The sequence below is a fragment of the Chrysemys picta genome, chromosome 10 (assembly GCF_011386835.1).
Source record: "Chrysemys picta bellii isolate R12L10 chromosome 10, ASM1138683v2, whole genome shotgun sequence".
Taxonomy (NCBI): domain Eukaryota; kingdom Metazoa; phylum Chordata; order Testudines; family Emydidae; genus Chrysemys; species Chrysemys picta.
Window position 1 is genome coordinate 65,108,682 of NC_088800.1, and position 16,202 is coordinate 65,124,883.

The following is a 16,202-nucleotide window of genomic DNA, read 5'->3' on the forward strand; positions in this document are numbered from 1 at the left end:
GCCACTTGTAAAAAAAAAATATTTTAAATGACTTGCCCCCATCACATAGGAATTCTGTGGCAGTAATAGGAATAGAATCCAATTCTCCCAGTGGAATTCAACTGCCTAAACCAGAGGTGGGCAAATGTGGCCCGTGGGACCATCCTGCCTCGCCCTTGAGCTCCTGGCCAGGGAGGCTAGCCCCTGGCCCCATACCAGCTTTCCCCCCTCCCCTGTAGCTACGCTGCCACGCAGACAGCGCTCTGGGTGGCAGGATTGTGCACTCCTGCCAAGCAGCGCGGCAGTGTCTGGCTCCGGTGTGTGATTAGATCCTATGATGATGCCAACTCTGTCCATATATCTATTCAAGTGACATCGGGCTTTGTTACAAGGATAGGGGCCCAACCTAAAGCAAATACTCACCAGCAACCACACATCACTGAACAAAACCACTGACCCAGGAATCTATCCTTGTAACAAAGCCCGATGCCAACTCTGTCCACATATCTATTCAAGTGACATCATCATAGGACCTATTCACATCAGCCATACCATCAGGGGCTCGTTCACCTGCACATCTACCAATGTGATATATGCCATCATGTGCCAGCAATTCCCCTCTGCCATGTACATTGGCCAAACCGGACAGTCTCTATGCAAAAGAATTAATGGACACAAATCTGACATCAGGAAAAATAATACTCAAAAACCAGTGGGAGAACACTTTAACCTGTCTGGTCATTCAATGACCGACCTGCAGGTGGCAACAGAAAAACTTCAAAAACAGACTCCAAAGAGAGACTGCTGAGCTGGAATTGATATGCAAACTAGATACAATCAATTTAGGATTGAATAAGGACTGGGAATGGCTGAGCCATTACAAACATTGAATCTATCTCCCCTTGTAAGTATTCTCACACTCCTTATCAAACTGTCTGTACTGGGCTATCTTGATTATCACTTCAAAAGTTTTTTTTTTTTTTTTCTCTTACTTAATTGGCCTCTCAGAGTTGGTAAGACAACTCCCACCTGTTCATGCTCTCTGTATGTGTGTATATATATCTTCTCAATATATGTTCCATTCTATATGCATCCGAAGAAGTGGGCTGTAGTCCACGAAAGCTTATGCTCTAATAAATTTGTTAGTCTCTAAGGTGCCACAAGTACTCCTGTTCTGTTCTTTTTGCGGATACAGACTAACACGGCTGCTACTCTGAAACATGGAATTAGTGTAATCACAGCTAACAGTTCAGGTATTGTTTCTTAACTTCCTGAGTGTGTGCTTGGTGGTGTTTTTCTGGACGCATTGTATTGCCTTCCTGCTTGCTTCCTAACATCCCTGCTAGTAAACTAAACCACCTGTACATATAGTACATATTCTGATGTATAGACATACATAAACATTTCACATGACCTGGTGACAAATAGTATCCACAAACTAATATGAATCAGCCTTTTGTCCTTCAGACCTAATTAATTCCCTGAGCACCACCCCTCCTATGCACTGAATGAGGTTGGGGTCCTGCATGTAGTAAAAACAGTATGTGATCATGTAATTAAAGACACACAATGTGTCTGAATTAAGGCTGTATGGGCAACTTTAATTCAGCATTTCCTAACTTTTCAGTGTTTGACATTGCAACCATAATGTTCTCTTAAAGTAGTTTTCTTGTATGTAATATTATGATATAAAAATTAATCTGCACAACATCCCTGCGTGTTTTTTTACTTTTAAGTTGATGAAACGTAACACTGAGCTTTAGCATAGTTTTTGTTAGGGAATATTTAATTAGTCCTTGATCCTATTCTTGTGCAGATCTAATCATAACTAAATTTTGGCCTTGAGACCTAGAAACACTGTTTTCTTCCCACAAAGGCACCTGCACCTTCACAGTCCAAGAGAGTTAATTACAACAGCAATGACATTGAAGCCCAAGTAAATGCACTCAGACTTACGTTATGTCTACACTTGAACCGCTACAGCGGGGCAGGAGGGGTTCTCCCGTTAGTGTGGATAATCCACCTCCCTGAGGTGGTAGCGAGGTCAGCAGAAGGTTAGAGAGGTTAGGTCAGCATAGCTATGTCTCTTGGGAGTGTGGATTTTTCATACCCCTTAAAGAAGTAGCTATGGAAATGTAAGTTCCAAGGCCCTCACCTTGTCATCACTTAGGTTACCAAAAGAATAAGTATAAAATTAAGCAGCAAGGAGTTTTCCAGTACAATTCACCAGGCAAACAACTGGGAAACCTGTAATCAGTTTCCAGAAGTATAAAGCCCTATTCCCAATGGCATCATGTTAAAATGTCTTCAAATTTAGTTTTTGCAATTTGTCACATTGTGTACTGAACAAAATTTGGTTTTTGGTAACCCTTTGGGAAACGGTTCAAAAATGCTTTGCAATGTATAGTGTCTTGGGGGCAAAGTTGAGTAATCTCTTACGACTGCTTCTACTGTTTACTTTGACCAGCATTGCATTATTGGACTTATTCTTCCACCCCCCCCCCCAAATCTTCTGAAATGTAATTTAGTTCATTTCTAATAAATGCAGCCACTTACACAGATTCATTTCTCTGTACATGTGATAGTTCAGGTTCACGGTTACTTCAAATAAACAGGGCTGAATATACACCTCTACCCTGATATAACACGAATTCAGATATAATACAGTAAAGCAGTGCTCCGGGGGGGGCTACGCACTCCGGTGGATCAAAGCAAGTTTGATATAACGCGGTTTCACCTATAACACAGTAAGATTTTTTTGGCTCCCGAGGACAGCATTCTATCGAGGTAGAGGTGTATGTAAAATATTGCACAGTTGATAGTTACCTCTGAACTAACCCTCTCTCCTCCCCCCTCCTACCTCCAAGGGGAACTAACATTTGCTACCATCACACTGTTCTCTCTGCTTGTAACAACCCTTCTCCTACTCTGTCTGGGCCTTGTCTATTTAGACTGTAAGCTTTTAGGGGCAGAGACTGTTTATTACTGTGCCCAGCATAATGGCATTCAATCTTGGGGATGATCCTTAGGCATGCTATAATAAACATGGCTAACTGAGTAAGTATGTACATTTTAACATTGGATCATACTAAATTTCAGTTTTCCTCATTTGGATTCTCTGCGAGTACTTACCTGGGAGGACAGACTGAATCTTGTAAAGCTGTGTCCTAATAACAGACAACGTAATTGGTTTTAAATGGTATACAACAGAACTGAGGTTGAAGAGAATTCCTCCCACTGTAATTTAGCTGAAAAATATATTAACTACTTTCAAACTTTCCTTTTCTTATCATGACTTGACAATTGTAGTTTGGCAGGGCTTTTGGAGCTGGGCATATTTTGAAACTCTTGGACCCTGTGCTGAACAGTTTGTTCTGGTCTATACTAGTAGTTAGACAATGTTCTGCATCATTTAAAATACACACCCATTTTCAGCAGTGTTTAAATTTCCTAATGTAGACACAGCTCACAATGTGAGGGTGATTCAGCATAAAATGTGCTGTTTTCCTGCAAGATAATTGGAAGTAGAAAGATCAGGATAGGATCATATGTGAGCTAGAGCAGGGATCGGCAACCTTTGGCACTCGGCCCACCAGGGTAAGCACCCTGGAGGGCCGGGCCAGTTTGTTTACCTACTGTGTCCGCAGGTTTGGCCGATCACGGCTCCCACTGGCTGCAGTTCTCCGCTCCAGGCCAATGGGGGCCGTGGGAAGCGGCGCGGGCCGAGGGATGTGCTAGCCGCCGCTTCCTGCCGCTCCCTTTGGCTTTGAACGGGGAGCCGCGGTTGGCCAAACCTGCGGATGTGGCAGGTAAACTGGCACGCGGCTCGCCAGGGTAAGCACCCTGGCGGGCTGGGCCAGTTTAAGGTTGCCGATCCCTGAGCTAGAGTATTACATGTGGGTCTCCTTGTCTAAATGAACATTTTAGTTCATGGCAAGCTTGGGGTATGTTTCTACCTTGCACTAGTATTCCAAGGGCTAACTGTTTGTATGGAGCCTGCTGATATACATTAACAGTTTATAAATGGAGTTTGCTCTAGTCCTCTTTGAGACAGGGCTAGGGCCTGGTCTACACTTAAAAGTTCAGTCAACATAACTATGGCACTTAAAGGTGTGTAAATATACTTACAAGTCTAAAAAAAATGTTGCTTAACTCTTTTATAACTACAAAATGCTTATCAGGCTTCCAAACTTAATTTCCCTAACATAACTTATGTTGTGCTTTTCTTCTATTTTCACATATTTACCCAAGTAAAATGAGATTGGTACTACAGCTGTGTACAGGCACTCATGTTGTTTCCTATCTGTTCTACTTAAGACATTTGGAGTTTTCAGCCATAAAATCTAGCCCTTCGGTTCAGACTGAGCCTTGGACCCACCTCCTCTCAAAGTAGTGTTTAAATACAGATGGTCCAAGTCTTGGTAACTCAGCTCCACCCCAGGTGGATTCAAGACCTCCCTGACTGGCATCAACAATTAAGAATTCAAACAAAGATGCATTCCATGTAGCAATTCCATGGCTGTAATGATGCAGTATGTATTTCAGCTAACTCTACATGCAACCTTCTAGAATTAACCTTTTTACAGTATTTACACCTCTTCTTACACTCCGTAACTATATTTACCCACTTCGCTTTCTCTTCTCTCCCTTTTCCCATGCTATTCGTACCCACTGAAGAAACCCAACAAATTACAAAAACAAATCTAGAGGGTAAATAGTCAACATAATCACATTGTTTTAATAATCCTTTTTATTATGTAAATGGCTTTTGTCATCATTCTAGGAAGTTAGTTTGCCTTTCGCTGTTGCTTATTCATTGCTCCACCCTATCTCTAATGTCGTTTTTAAAATAAACAGAAGCAATTACATCGGAGAAAAAAAATCAAGTTTCTTTCCTGGGATATAGTAGTAATGGTGGGAAAATAGGTTAGTAAAGAACATTTGAAAATGATTGTGAAAATCACAGCCCAACATTGTTAAACACAGCAATAGTAACTAATTACATGTTTCTCCTTTTTTAGGTATATGTATCATGTTTTGACCAAAAATACCACAGTAACGGATCACAACCGCAATCTGTTAGTGGAGACTATTCGTTCTATAACTGAGATCCTTATATGGGGAGATCAGAATGACAGCTCCGTGTTTGAGTAAGTGCTTTACATTTTCACTGTTTAAAAAAATTACTAACAAATTAAATCAAAATTGTTGATCAGCTGATATGGGAGGGATTGGCATTTGTAGATGGAGTATTATCTGAGATGAATTGTGAAGCTTGCACTATGGTTCCTACCAGATGTGCGCTAGCCATAATTCAGCTGCAATACCGGATTTACAATGGCGCCATGGCGCCGGGCCCACGATCGAAAGGGGCCCCGGCACGTTCTTCTCCGCCCCCCGCTCTCTCCTGTGGGGTCAGAGAAGCTTGACTCTGCCGCTGCTGGGGCTCTGTGGCAACCTCTGCTGGCAGCCTGGCTCCTGCCCAGCCTCTTTCCCCAGCGTGCTACGTTCCTCCTCTCCCCCCCCCCCCCCCACCTGCCGCCGATCAGCTGGATCAGCCTTGCCAGCAGGAGGAGGGAGCCTCAGCACGCCGCTCCGGAGAGGAGGAGAAAAAGAGGTGGGGGTGAGGCCTTGGGGAAGGGGCTGGAATTGGGCCATACCACCCCCAGCCCCCTGCACCCCCCAGCCCCCTGCACCCCCCAGCCCCCTGCACCCCCCAGCCCCCTGCACCCCCCAGCCCCCTGCACCCCCCCCACACACACCCAGCCCCCTGCACTGCCTCACACACATCCAGCCCCCAGTCCTGACCCCTTCACTCCCCTCACACCTCCCCAGCCCCCTGACTCCCGCACCCCCTCACACGCCCCCAGCCTCTGCCCTGACCCTGCACTCCCCTCACACCTCCTCAGCACCCCCTCACACCCCCCCCAGCCCCCTACCCTGATTCCTGCATCCCGCTCACACCTCCCCAGCCCTCTGCACCCTCCTCTCACCCGCCACATCTCCCAAGCCCTGACTCCTGCATCACCCTCCAGCCCCCTGCCCTGACTCCTGCATCCCCCCCCTCACACACCCCAGCCCCATCCTGAGAACCAAACAGGAGCTGCCCCAGGTAAGCGCTCCACGCCCCAATCTCCTGCCCCAACCCTGAGCCCCCTCCCTCGCCCTAGCTCCCGGCCAGACCCCGTACTCGAACATTTTATTACAATATTTGGAAAGATCATTAAGTGGTCCGTCGAGACCCTCCATGATTTTTCAAGTAGTCTGTGGAAAAATAAGTTAGACCACAGGAACAATCAAGGTACCTCACTTTATTTTCATTTACTTGCTATTACTTATGGGAGGAGGATGACGAAAAAAAGAATGAAAAATGGGGGCAGCGGGAGATAAGAGAGAATGTTCTTTTTCTTGACTGGGTCCCAAGGAGGAGCCCCAAAAATGAAGCTGAGCACAGGGCTGGGGGGCCCCACTAACTCTAAATCCACCACTGGCTGTCACGTCACCTGGCCTGGGGATACCGTCAGGGCTGGTGTAACCACTAGATGAACTCAGCGACCGCCTAGGGCGCCAAGATTTGGGGGTGCCAAAAAGCGGTGCCCCAAAATTTTTTTTACACTACAGTGGAGTCACATCTTACATGGGGGGTTAGGTTCTAAAGTCACCGCATAAGAGGAAAATCGCATATAGTGAAAATTACCATAAAGTACAGTATACACTAGAACCTAAACCTACGGCACGCATGCCAAAGGTGGCACGCGAGCTGTTTGTTTTTATGGTAGGCTGCGGGTCCCGGCTGCCGCTGAGCCTGCTGCCGACCTAGGGTTCTGTTCACTCTGCTGGCAGTGGGCTGAGCAGGGCCAGCAGTGGGCCGGCTCCTGCCAGCCGGGGTCCCAGCCCCGCTCAGCCTGCTGGGGTCCCAGCCTGCTCTGCTCAGCCTCCTGCCGGCCTGGGTGAATGGCCTGGGGTTCCGTTTGTGACGGGTTGGATCACAGAAACCCCCTTGAGAGCTGCCACTTGATGTACCAAGACTACCCCTGCTCCTATTTTCCCTGCCAGCTCAGGACTCCAGCACCCTATCTTGCTGAGCCAGACTCTCCCATCTGCTCCAACACGGACCCAGGGTCTGAATTACTTGCCCCAAAGCTGCAGGTTTGCCTGAAAACAGCTCACAGAAGTGTGCTTGTCTTTAGCACTCAGATGCCCAACTCCCAATGGGGTCTAAACCCAAATAAATCCGTTTTACCCTGTATAAAGCTTATGCAGGGTAAACTCATAAATTGTTCACCCTCTATAACACTGATAGAGAGACATGCACAGTTGTTTGCTCCCCCAGGTATTGATACATACTCTGAGTTAATTAATAAGTAAAAAGTGATTTTATTAAATACAGAAAATAGGATTTAAGTGGTTCCAAGTAGTAACAGACAGAACAAAGTAAGTCACCAAGCAAAATAAAATAAAATGCACAAATCTATGTCTAATCAAACTGAATACAGATAATCTCACCCTCAGAGATGCTTCAGTAAGTTTTTTTTCTCAGACTGGACACCTTCCAGGCCTGGGCGCAATTCTTTCCCCTTGTTCCAGCTCAGGAGGTAGATAGGGGATTCTTCATGATGGCTCTTCTCTCCCCTCTTTGTTCTGTTCCACCCCTTTATACATCTTTTGCATAAGGCGGGAACCCTTTGTCCCTCTGGGTTTCCACCCCCCTCACTGGAAAAGCACCAGGTTAAAGATGGATTCCAGTTCAGGTGACATGATCACGTCACTGCAAGACTTCATTACCCACTTGCCAGCACACACATACAGGAAGACTCACAGGTAAACACAGCCATCTGCACACAATGGTCCTGGTTAATGGGAGTCATCAAAATTCCAAACCACCATTAATGGCCCACACTTTGCATAATTACAATAGGCCCTCAGAGTTATATTTCATACTTCTAGTTTTAGATACAAGAGTGGTACATTTATACAAATAGGATGATCACACTCAGTAGATTATAAGCTTTGTAATGATATCTTCTTACAAGAGACCTTTTGCATGAAGCATATTCCAGTTGCATTATAGTCACTTCTTATCATGTTTTTATACAACTATTCGAGTTACATTATATTCACTTATTATCATGTTTTTATAAAACCATATAGACTGCACAACGTCACACCCTTCACCCAGGGTTCCGTCCGCCGGCCTGGGGTTCCGTTCACCCAGGCCGCCAGGAGGCTGAGCAGATCCAGCGGCTGGGACCCCGGCTGGCAGCAGGCTGAGCAGATCCGGCGGCTGGGATTCCAGCTGGCAGGAGCCAGCGGACGGACCCCCAGACTGGCAGCGGGCTGAGCAGCTCAGCCCGCTGCCGGTCTGGGGTCCTGGCCGCCGGCCCTGCTGAGCCCGCTGCCGGTCTGGGGTCCTGGCCGCCGACCCTGCTGAGCCCGCTGCCGGTCTGGGGTTCTGGCTGCCAGCCCCTTGCCAGCCAGGGTCTCAGCCACCAGCCCTGCTCAGCTTCCTGCCGACCTGGGTGAACAGCAGGAGGCTGAGCGGAGTCGCCGGCTGGGGCCTCGGCTGGCAGCTGAGTGAACGGAACACCAGGCTGGCAGCAGGCTCAGTGGTGGCCGGGACCCACAGCCTGCCATTAAAAAAAAAAAAAAATCAGCTCGTGTGCCACCTTTGGCATGTGTGTCATAGGTTGAGGACCCCTGTTCTAGTGTAGACAGTGTATACTATATGTACTGTAGTTTATGGTGATTTTCCTCTTACATGCTGACCTTAGAACCTAACCCCCGCGTAAGATGTGACTCCACTGTATTCATTTTTGAAAATTTATAATAAGCGATGCTCCGGGGGTCGGGGGCGCAAGGTGGAAGTTTCGCCTAGTGTGCAAAATATCCTTGCACCAGCCATGGATACTGTGTCAGCTGATCCCCACAGTCTCCAACCTACCTGGGCAGTACAGCAGACATGGCCCTGCCCACTAGCTCCTCTTCACTCCCTAGTCCACCCACCACTTGCCACCACCCCTTAAGGCTTAGCCCTCTTACTTTTAAAAATGATTGCTTGCCCCTCTTCCCCCTCAGGCTTTTCTGGCAGCCCTATTGCCAGGTATCCAGTTTTAGACTGGAAACTCCAGTAGAAAATGGGACCTGGGTGTCCAGTGAGCAGTGGTGACCGGAAACTAAATTTCCGGTTATAGGAGTAACCACATTAGCCTCCGCTCCTCCTACTCCCAACACCCACCCCAGAGGGCTGGAAGAGAACCTGTCCTGCTGCTGTGGGAGAAGGGGCAGCTCAGAGCAGAGAGAGACCAAGAGAATGGGCTAGAACCAGGTAGGTACCCGCTCTATGTGGGCAGGGGCAGGGGGGGGGATCCTGTTGACCCCCTCCCCAGCCCTGCTGAGCTTGCAGTTTACCCCTGACCCCACCCTTGCTCCAGAGACCAACCCTAGCTCCTGCCCCACTGTGATTTTACCCCCAGCCCCTTTTACAATTATTCCCCAGGGGGGCCCACAAATATGTTTGACGCCGGGCCCACAAAAAGTTAATCCGGCTCTGTTCAGCTGTCCGTAGAGGTTAGCTTCTCTGCTGTGAGAGTCATCAGTTACTTTAAGTAGGTTTCTTAATTTATACTTGAACAAACTATTCTTGGTAGAGTTCCTAAACACACTTCATTGTAGAGAGGGAAGAGGAATTGCATACAGAGATGGTGGCACATGGTTGATGCTCTTAAGACAGCTTTACAAAGGTGTGTGTGTATGTATAACTGCTATTACTAGAAAGGTAACATATGAATCCTCAGTAGGATGAGAGGTTATGTTAGAGGAAACAATAAATCATTATTTTAAATTTTTTTGACAAATTCAAAGCTGCTTCATTGTACCATTTTGATGTTCATATGCCATGGTAAGCTTTGGCAGCAAATACGGTATAGCAACCTTTTTTAAGGTCTACAGAGCGTTGTATCGAATCTAAACATCATAATAGACCTTTCTTTCTGATTTTTTTCCCCCCCCTCCTCAATGACAAGAAAATACAGTAGAAGACAAGCTGACGCTTCTAGTGATAGAATTTTTTTTTTTTAAAGCTCTAGGAAATTCCAGTAAAATATTTCCGGTCAAAGACTCTTTCCCACAAAACTGCTTTCATGACTTTGTAGGGTGAGGAAGCCTACTTTTCTGTTCAGTTGGACATTACATATCTGACTAGCCCTTAGATCTTTATCCCTTTTGTTTATTAATTTGAATACACTTCAAATATCCTGGTTAGTTTAAACTTTGACAGAGAGGCACTCTTTGTGGGTAAATGAATGCAATATTACAAAGCTATACAATCTGAAAGTTGTCAAACTTATAAAAAAAAAAAGTTCTCCAGTCAAACCAACAGTTAATCTTAAAAAAAAAAAAAAAAAAAAAAGAATGAATCAGTAATGCTTTTACATTATCTTCTAGCTTTTTCTTAGAGAAGAACATGTTTGTTTTCTTCTTGAACATCCTGCGTCAGAAATCTGGTCGTTATGTATGTGTACAGCTGCTGCAGACCTTGAACATCCTCTTTGAAAATATTAGTCACGAGACATCACTCTGTAAGGACGCATTCCTTTTTAAACATTTAGTTTTCATTATTAAACAAATTGAAGCTTCAGCACACCGTGTAATCGCTCTTTTCATTTTATTAACTCTAAAAGCTAACGTACAAGAACATTTTTAGGAATCAAGTCATCTAACTACCTCTGTGAGATCATTAATTTATTTTTTAATTAAACAGCATTGGAATTCCAATGCAACTCTACTCTAAAATGGTTTGTCATAAGTTTTCACTAGTACAAAAACCTTTGGTTTATACTGTTGAAAGCAAATAGTAAAAAAATTGGAATGATTTAATATGTGGTCTTTTTAAAGGGGTTCTTTAAAATAGCCTAGGCACAAAATAAGAAATGTGAACATTGTATTGAGTATGTTCTAGATTATAAATCTTCTACTCAAATGAGGAATTTAAAAACTAACAACCGTAGAAAATCACTGGTTAATTAGGGTCTCAAATGTATGTACTTAACTGTCACAGAACTAGCAATGGAAGCATACACCCGCTAACAAAGCCTTTTGCTGTAGCTGTTCTGTGATCTGAGTGGTTGGCATCCAAACAAAACACCATGTTAATGTTAAGGTCCTTTAGAAACATATGAAGGGAGAAACAAATAAATTGTTGCTAAATAAGAGAAACAAAATTGGCCAGGAGAGAGTCCATGCATAAGCTTTTGAGGGTAAATAATATGGAGGGAAAAATGCTATTTTAAATAAATACTTGATTTGTAATGCCTACGATTTGGTTAAGCATGCTGTAGCTAGTACAGAAGAAACATAATACAGACAAGTGTATTCTGTTGTCATTATAATCCTATCTTTGGGAGCCAAGCCTTTTGCAAGACGCTAATGAGGATGACTTCTATATATTACTGCTAATTGAAGTAGCCATTTGCATTGTTAAACTTAAAAATAGGGGTATTTAGTTGTCAAATGGAGACTTGATTACTGCAAGGTTGCGCTTACAAAATACTTTTAATTGTCAGGTATAATTTTATATATATAAAAAAAATTAGACTTGGAAGGATTAGATTTGTATTGCTAAGTGTCGGTAAACAGTGATTTTATTGTTTACCCCCCCCCTCCCACCTCCACCCAAAACAAAACCCATTTCCATCGATGGTGATCAACATTTATGGAGGCAAAAATAAGAAAAATGCTGCTTGAAAACTTAGAGTTTGATTTCAGGATATCTACTTCATGTGTTTTGACACATGATGTTGACAATTTGTGTTTTAGTGGTTATGAAACTTTCTTTTTAATCTCAGTGTCTACTGTCATTAAATTGTCTGATTCCTCCCCGCCATCCTCCATAATTTCCTGCAAGTGTGAAAATTTAAATCGATTAAAAACAAAACAATGCTTAACTTATGTTTTCACAACTATGAACATTTAAAATGATACAAATCAAAAATAAACCTTGATATTATCCATCAAAATTATAAAGAAATAAATATTAAATTCTATGAAGCCTATATATAACCTATTTCATGATGATTTTCCTTTGTGGTGATTTGTGATATGGTTTTATATTTCAGATTATTTGCTCTCTAATAACTATGTAAATTCTATCATTGTCCACAAATTTGACTTTTCTGATGAGGAGATCATGGCATATTATATCTCATTTCTGAAAACACTTTCCCTGAAACTCAACAATCACACTGTACACTTTTTTTACAATGAGGTAAGTGTCTGGAAGAATTTACAGTAAAAAACATTACTAATTATAGTCTATACAGAAGTGAGTTTAAGGCCAAAACTTTGGTGGATCCCAGACAGACTCCTCTCACCCATGAGCCTTAGCACTCCTCTATCTCAACTCAAGCTTCTTCCGAGGAGTGCTCCTGCCCCATTGTCTTGTAGTTTAAAATTACTTATATTGTAGTAACAATGTGCCCGAGTAAGAATCTCAGGATCAGGTTTTGTGTGTTGTAGCAAGTGTGTAGGGAAATGTTTTTGTGCTATTAAATGTCTGTCTCGTGTATTTCCCACTCTTCATACTGGTCTTAATTTAATTATTAACAGATGTTATAAGCTTTATACTATTTGCACAGGCAATAATTAGAGTGCAATGTCTTATTTCTGTAATAAAATAAAGTCTAAATTCCCACTGTTAACTGCATTAGCATATAATATCTTGGTATGCTATTAGTGTGTATTATTTAAAAAAAAAATAGTGAAGGTGAGATTTTAAATGTGCAGTTTTTCAGCAAAGTCCACAAATACACAGTCAAGTATTCATTGGTAGTCCAAAACTGATTGACAGTAGAGGATAACCTCATCTAATCCTAACCCACAACCAGCTTTCTTGATTAAATACTACAACCTCTGAAATGAAGGCCTGGTCTACACTTAAAAGAGGTATGGTGCTCAAGGGCAGGGCCAGCTCCAGGGTTTTTGCTGCCCCAAGCGGTGCAAAAAAAAAAAAAAAAAAAGCCGCGTTCGCGATCTGCGGCGGCAATTCGGCGGGAGGTCCTTCGCTCCGAGCAGGAGTGAGGGACTGTCCGCCGAATTGCCGCCGAATAGCTGGACGTGCCGCCCCTCTCCGGAGTGGCCGCCCCAAGCACCTGCTTGGCAAGCTGGTGCCTGGAGCTGGCCTTGCTCAAGGGGGGGGGGGGGGGGGGGAAATCCACACCCGTCATTGCAGTAGCTTTGTCAACCTAACCTCTGGTGTAGGCACGATTAGGTTGACTGAACAATGTTTCAGTCAATGTAGCTGCCATCGCTTGGGAAGGTGGAGTTCTATTACTGTAGCGTGAGTCTACACTACGGCACTACAGCTGCATTAGCTTTGAAGTTGTAGCTGTGGTGCCCATAGTGTAGACATTGCCTAAGTATAAACACACTGCAACACGGATGGCAGAAGCTAATGTTCTTAGTGATTCTGTCAGTGTCTTGCCTTTTTGTTGTAATAACATGAAACTAAAATAGTTTGCTTTTTAAATCACTGCTTCAAAAAATTAAAAAGCTTTTTAAAATATTGCATGTGAGATCTCCATTTAAAAGAATTTAATCAAATTTAATTGCAAAAGAATATCCAAATTTACAGAAATTTCAGTTATTGGCAGTTTGCATGTGTATATTAAAACAAACTACTTCATGGATTTTAGTCAGTAAATATTGATTTGGTCTGAGTCAACTGCTATATTTGAATTATAAATGCTCACAGAATTTGGTATTGCAACATAACTTCAAACTTAAGTTAATTCAGAATTCTGATGTTTCAAATGTAGTGCTAACTCATAGAACCTAGAGTTTTGTCTATTTACTACAGTACTTTATTCAATTGTAAGCCTGATAGCTTAAAGACCTAATTCCGCATTTGAATCCATGCAGACAGATCCCATATGAAGTCAGTGGGGATCAGTGTGGGCAAAAAGACCCACCTATTTTGGTGCAGTTGCAGGTCTAAGAGGTGATCTTTTCACACAACCTTAGACTTATTTTTCTCTCTATCCACATAATAATTATTGCCAGAAGAGGGCATCAAAGCTCTTTAAAAAGTACAGAGATGTTGTGTGAAACTTTAGTTAATACATGCTTCCTGTAGTAAACTCATATACCTGCAAACTAATGGGTGTTTGAAATTCAGATTTTGTTTGACTACATCTGCACGCATTTATAGGACCATGCGATAGATTAGATTTTTTTTTTCTGCCTTGTTACCTTAGTAGGGTAACTTTTTTCATGCAAAATCCTAAAAGTATTGAATGTTTGACAGGATAGTACATAATGCCTGCTGTATTTTTATTTCAGCACACTAATGATTTTGCCTTGTATACGGAGGCCATTAAATTTTTTAACCACCCAGAGAGCATGGTCAGAATTGCTGTCAGGACTATAACTTTAAATGTCTACAAAGGTAAGTTTAGTGTATCAGAAGACTAGTACATCTAATACTTTGTGTAACTAAAGTTAAATGTTAACAATTACAAACTATGCATATTTACAAGGCATAGATTCTGATTTATGCAAGGCTGAATTAATTGTATGCATATTACTTAACATGCATGTGTTAACAAACATACATGTGTTAAATATAGATTTTTTTAAAAATCTTTAAAAAAGACAACTCTAAAGCCAAAGTGTTTACACAATACTGTGTGTGTTTATAAACATCAGTATATTTTCCTTGATAAAGAAAAGGGTGACAACACAATATAAAGAACAGGAGTACTTGTGGCACCTTAGAGACTAACAAATTTATTTGAGCATACGGGCTGTAGCCCACAAAAGCTTATGCTCAAATAAATTTGTTAGCCTCTAAGGTGCCACAAGTACTCCTGTTTTTTTTTGCGGTTACAGACTAACACGGCTGATACTCTGAAACACAATATAAAATACACAAGGAAATTCACCTCAACTGCCAGTAGAGGTCCTAATCTGTCCATTTTAAAAAGTAGTAGTTTCTTGTTAAGGATATCAGTTTCTTGACATATTGAACATTTATAATAAGAGAAATGGTAATTTGTGTGGCAGAAATCAACATATATATTTCCTTAATTTTTTTGGATTATGACTGTGATTCTGGAATTTGGTAGTCCACTCATCAGTAGAGAAAAGCTATTGATGTACAATAAGTTGTTCTTTGTGCAAGCAAGTATATATAACTTGCACTCTATTATAGAAACAATTTGTTTTGTGCAGTTCTGTGTAAATTCATTTGCATAGCCTGGAGGCAGAAATGTAATCCTAGGCTCTGGAGTGCTCTGTATGGTGATGTGCATTCATATAGGGGTTTTTATCCGGCAGTTGCCTTTTTAATTAAATTTTTATTTCAATTTTTACACTGCTTTTTATATTACAAATCTAAAAGGAATTTAATATTAATTTGGAAATAAATTGTCATTACACCAATATGAAATTGACTTGCAAAACTTGCTATAAATCAATGGATGTTGTAGTTGTGCATGGACTGAAAAATGACTAGTCAAAATTACTATTTTCTAGTGAACTTTCAGGTACAAAGTAAACACAACAATGCTTTTTACCTCATAATGACACTTTTCTCACAGAGTTCACTTCCAACAACTTACTGTTTAAGCTGTAATGTATATAGCTATATAATAAAATGATTGGATTAGTTTTAGCTCTCAGCAGTATATGAGAAAGGTATAGAGTTTAATTGATAGAATGTGCCTATTACTGGACGTAGACCAGCTAATGGAGTAAGTAAAATGGCAAATGTGACATTAAAGTAACTGTAATGATTGATTACAAAACATAAGGCTGGAGAAAATTCTACTCCACATTTTAAAAGCTGCTTGTTTGATCTGTATTGAATAAGGAAACTGAAGCAATGTGGATGGTAAGTGTCAACATTTACATGATAACCCTGAAAGCATTTTTGCTTTAGATGCTTTATAGCTGTGTTGGTATCTGGACACTGCGTACAAAGTGTGGCCCTTTCTGGTGTTTAGCAAGCAAAATCTATGCCAAATTTTTTCTACTTCTAACACCCAACCTTCTGTGTGTGAGCCAGTTATTACAGAAACGGTGAACTATGATGCACTTCATACTTTGTGTACATTTACTAAATAAAAAGGAAAGTTTTATGATGTTCTTGCCTAGAGTTTAAGTTGAATGTTGGAGAGCTACGAGGGTTGAATTTGAAAAACACAACTATCAAACACGCAGGTTTCCTA

General features: G+C 42.1%; 1 protein-coding gene across 22 annotated transcripts in view; it reads left to right on the plus strand.

Moving 5' to 3' along the window:
* CLEC16A (C-type lectin domain containing 16A) overlaps window positions 1-16,202 on the plus strand; it is a 183,080-nt gene that overhangs the window by 10,183 nt on the left and 156,695 nt on the right. For 17 of the 22 annotated variants that reach the window (XM_008172819.4, XM_065558820.1, XM_065558825.1 and 14 more), the window contains exons 2-5: window positions 5,001-5,129; window positions 10,423-10,556; window positions 12,093-12,241; window positions 14,314-14,419. In XM_008172819.4, coding sequence (XP_008171041.2) covers window positions 5,001-5,129; window positions 10,423-10,556; window positions 12,093-12,241; window positions 14,314-14,419 — 518 coding nt within the window. The remainder of the gene's footprint in view (window positions 1-5,000; window positions 5,130-10,422; window positions 10,557-12,092; window positions 12,242-14,313; window positions 14,420-16,202) is intronic. The other 5 variants (XM_065558824.1, XM_065558829.1, XM_065558830.1 and 2 more) reach the window with 1 other exon arrangement.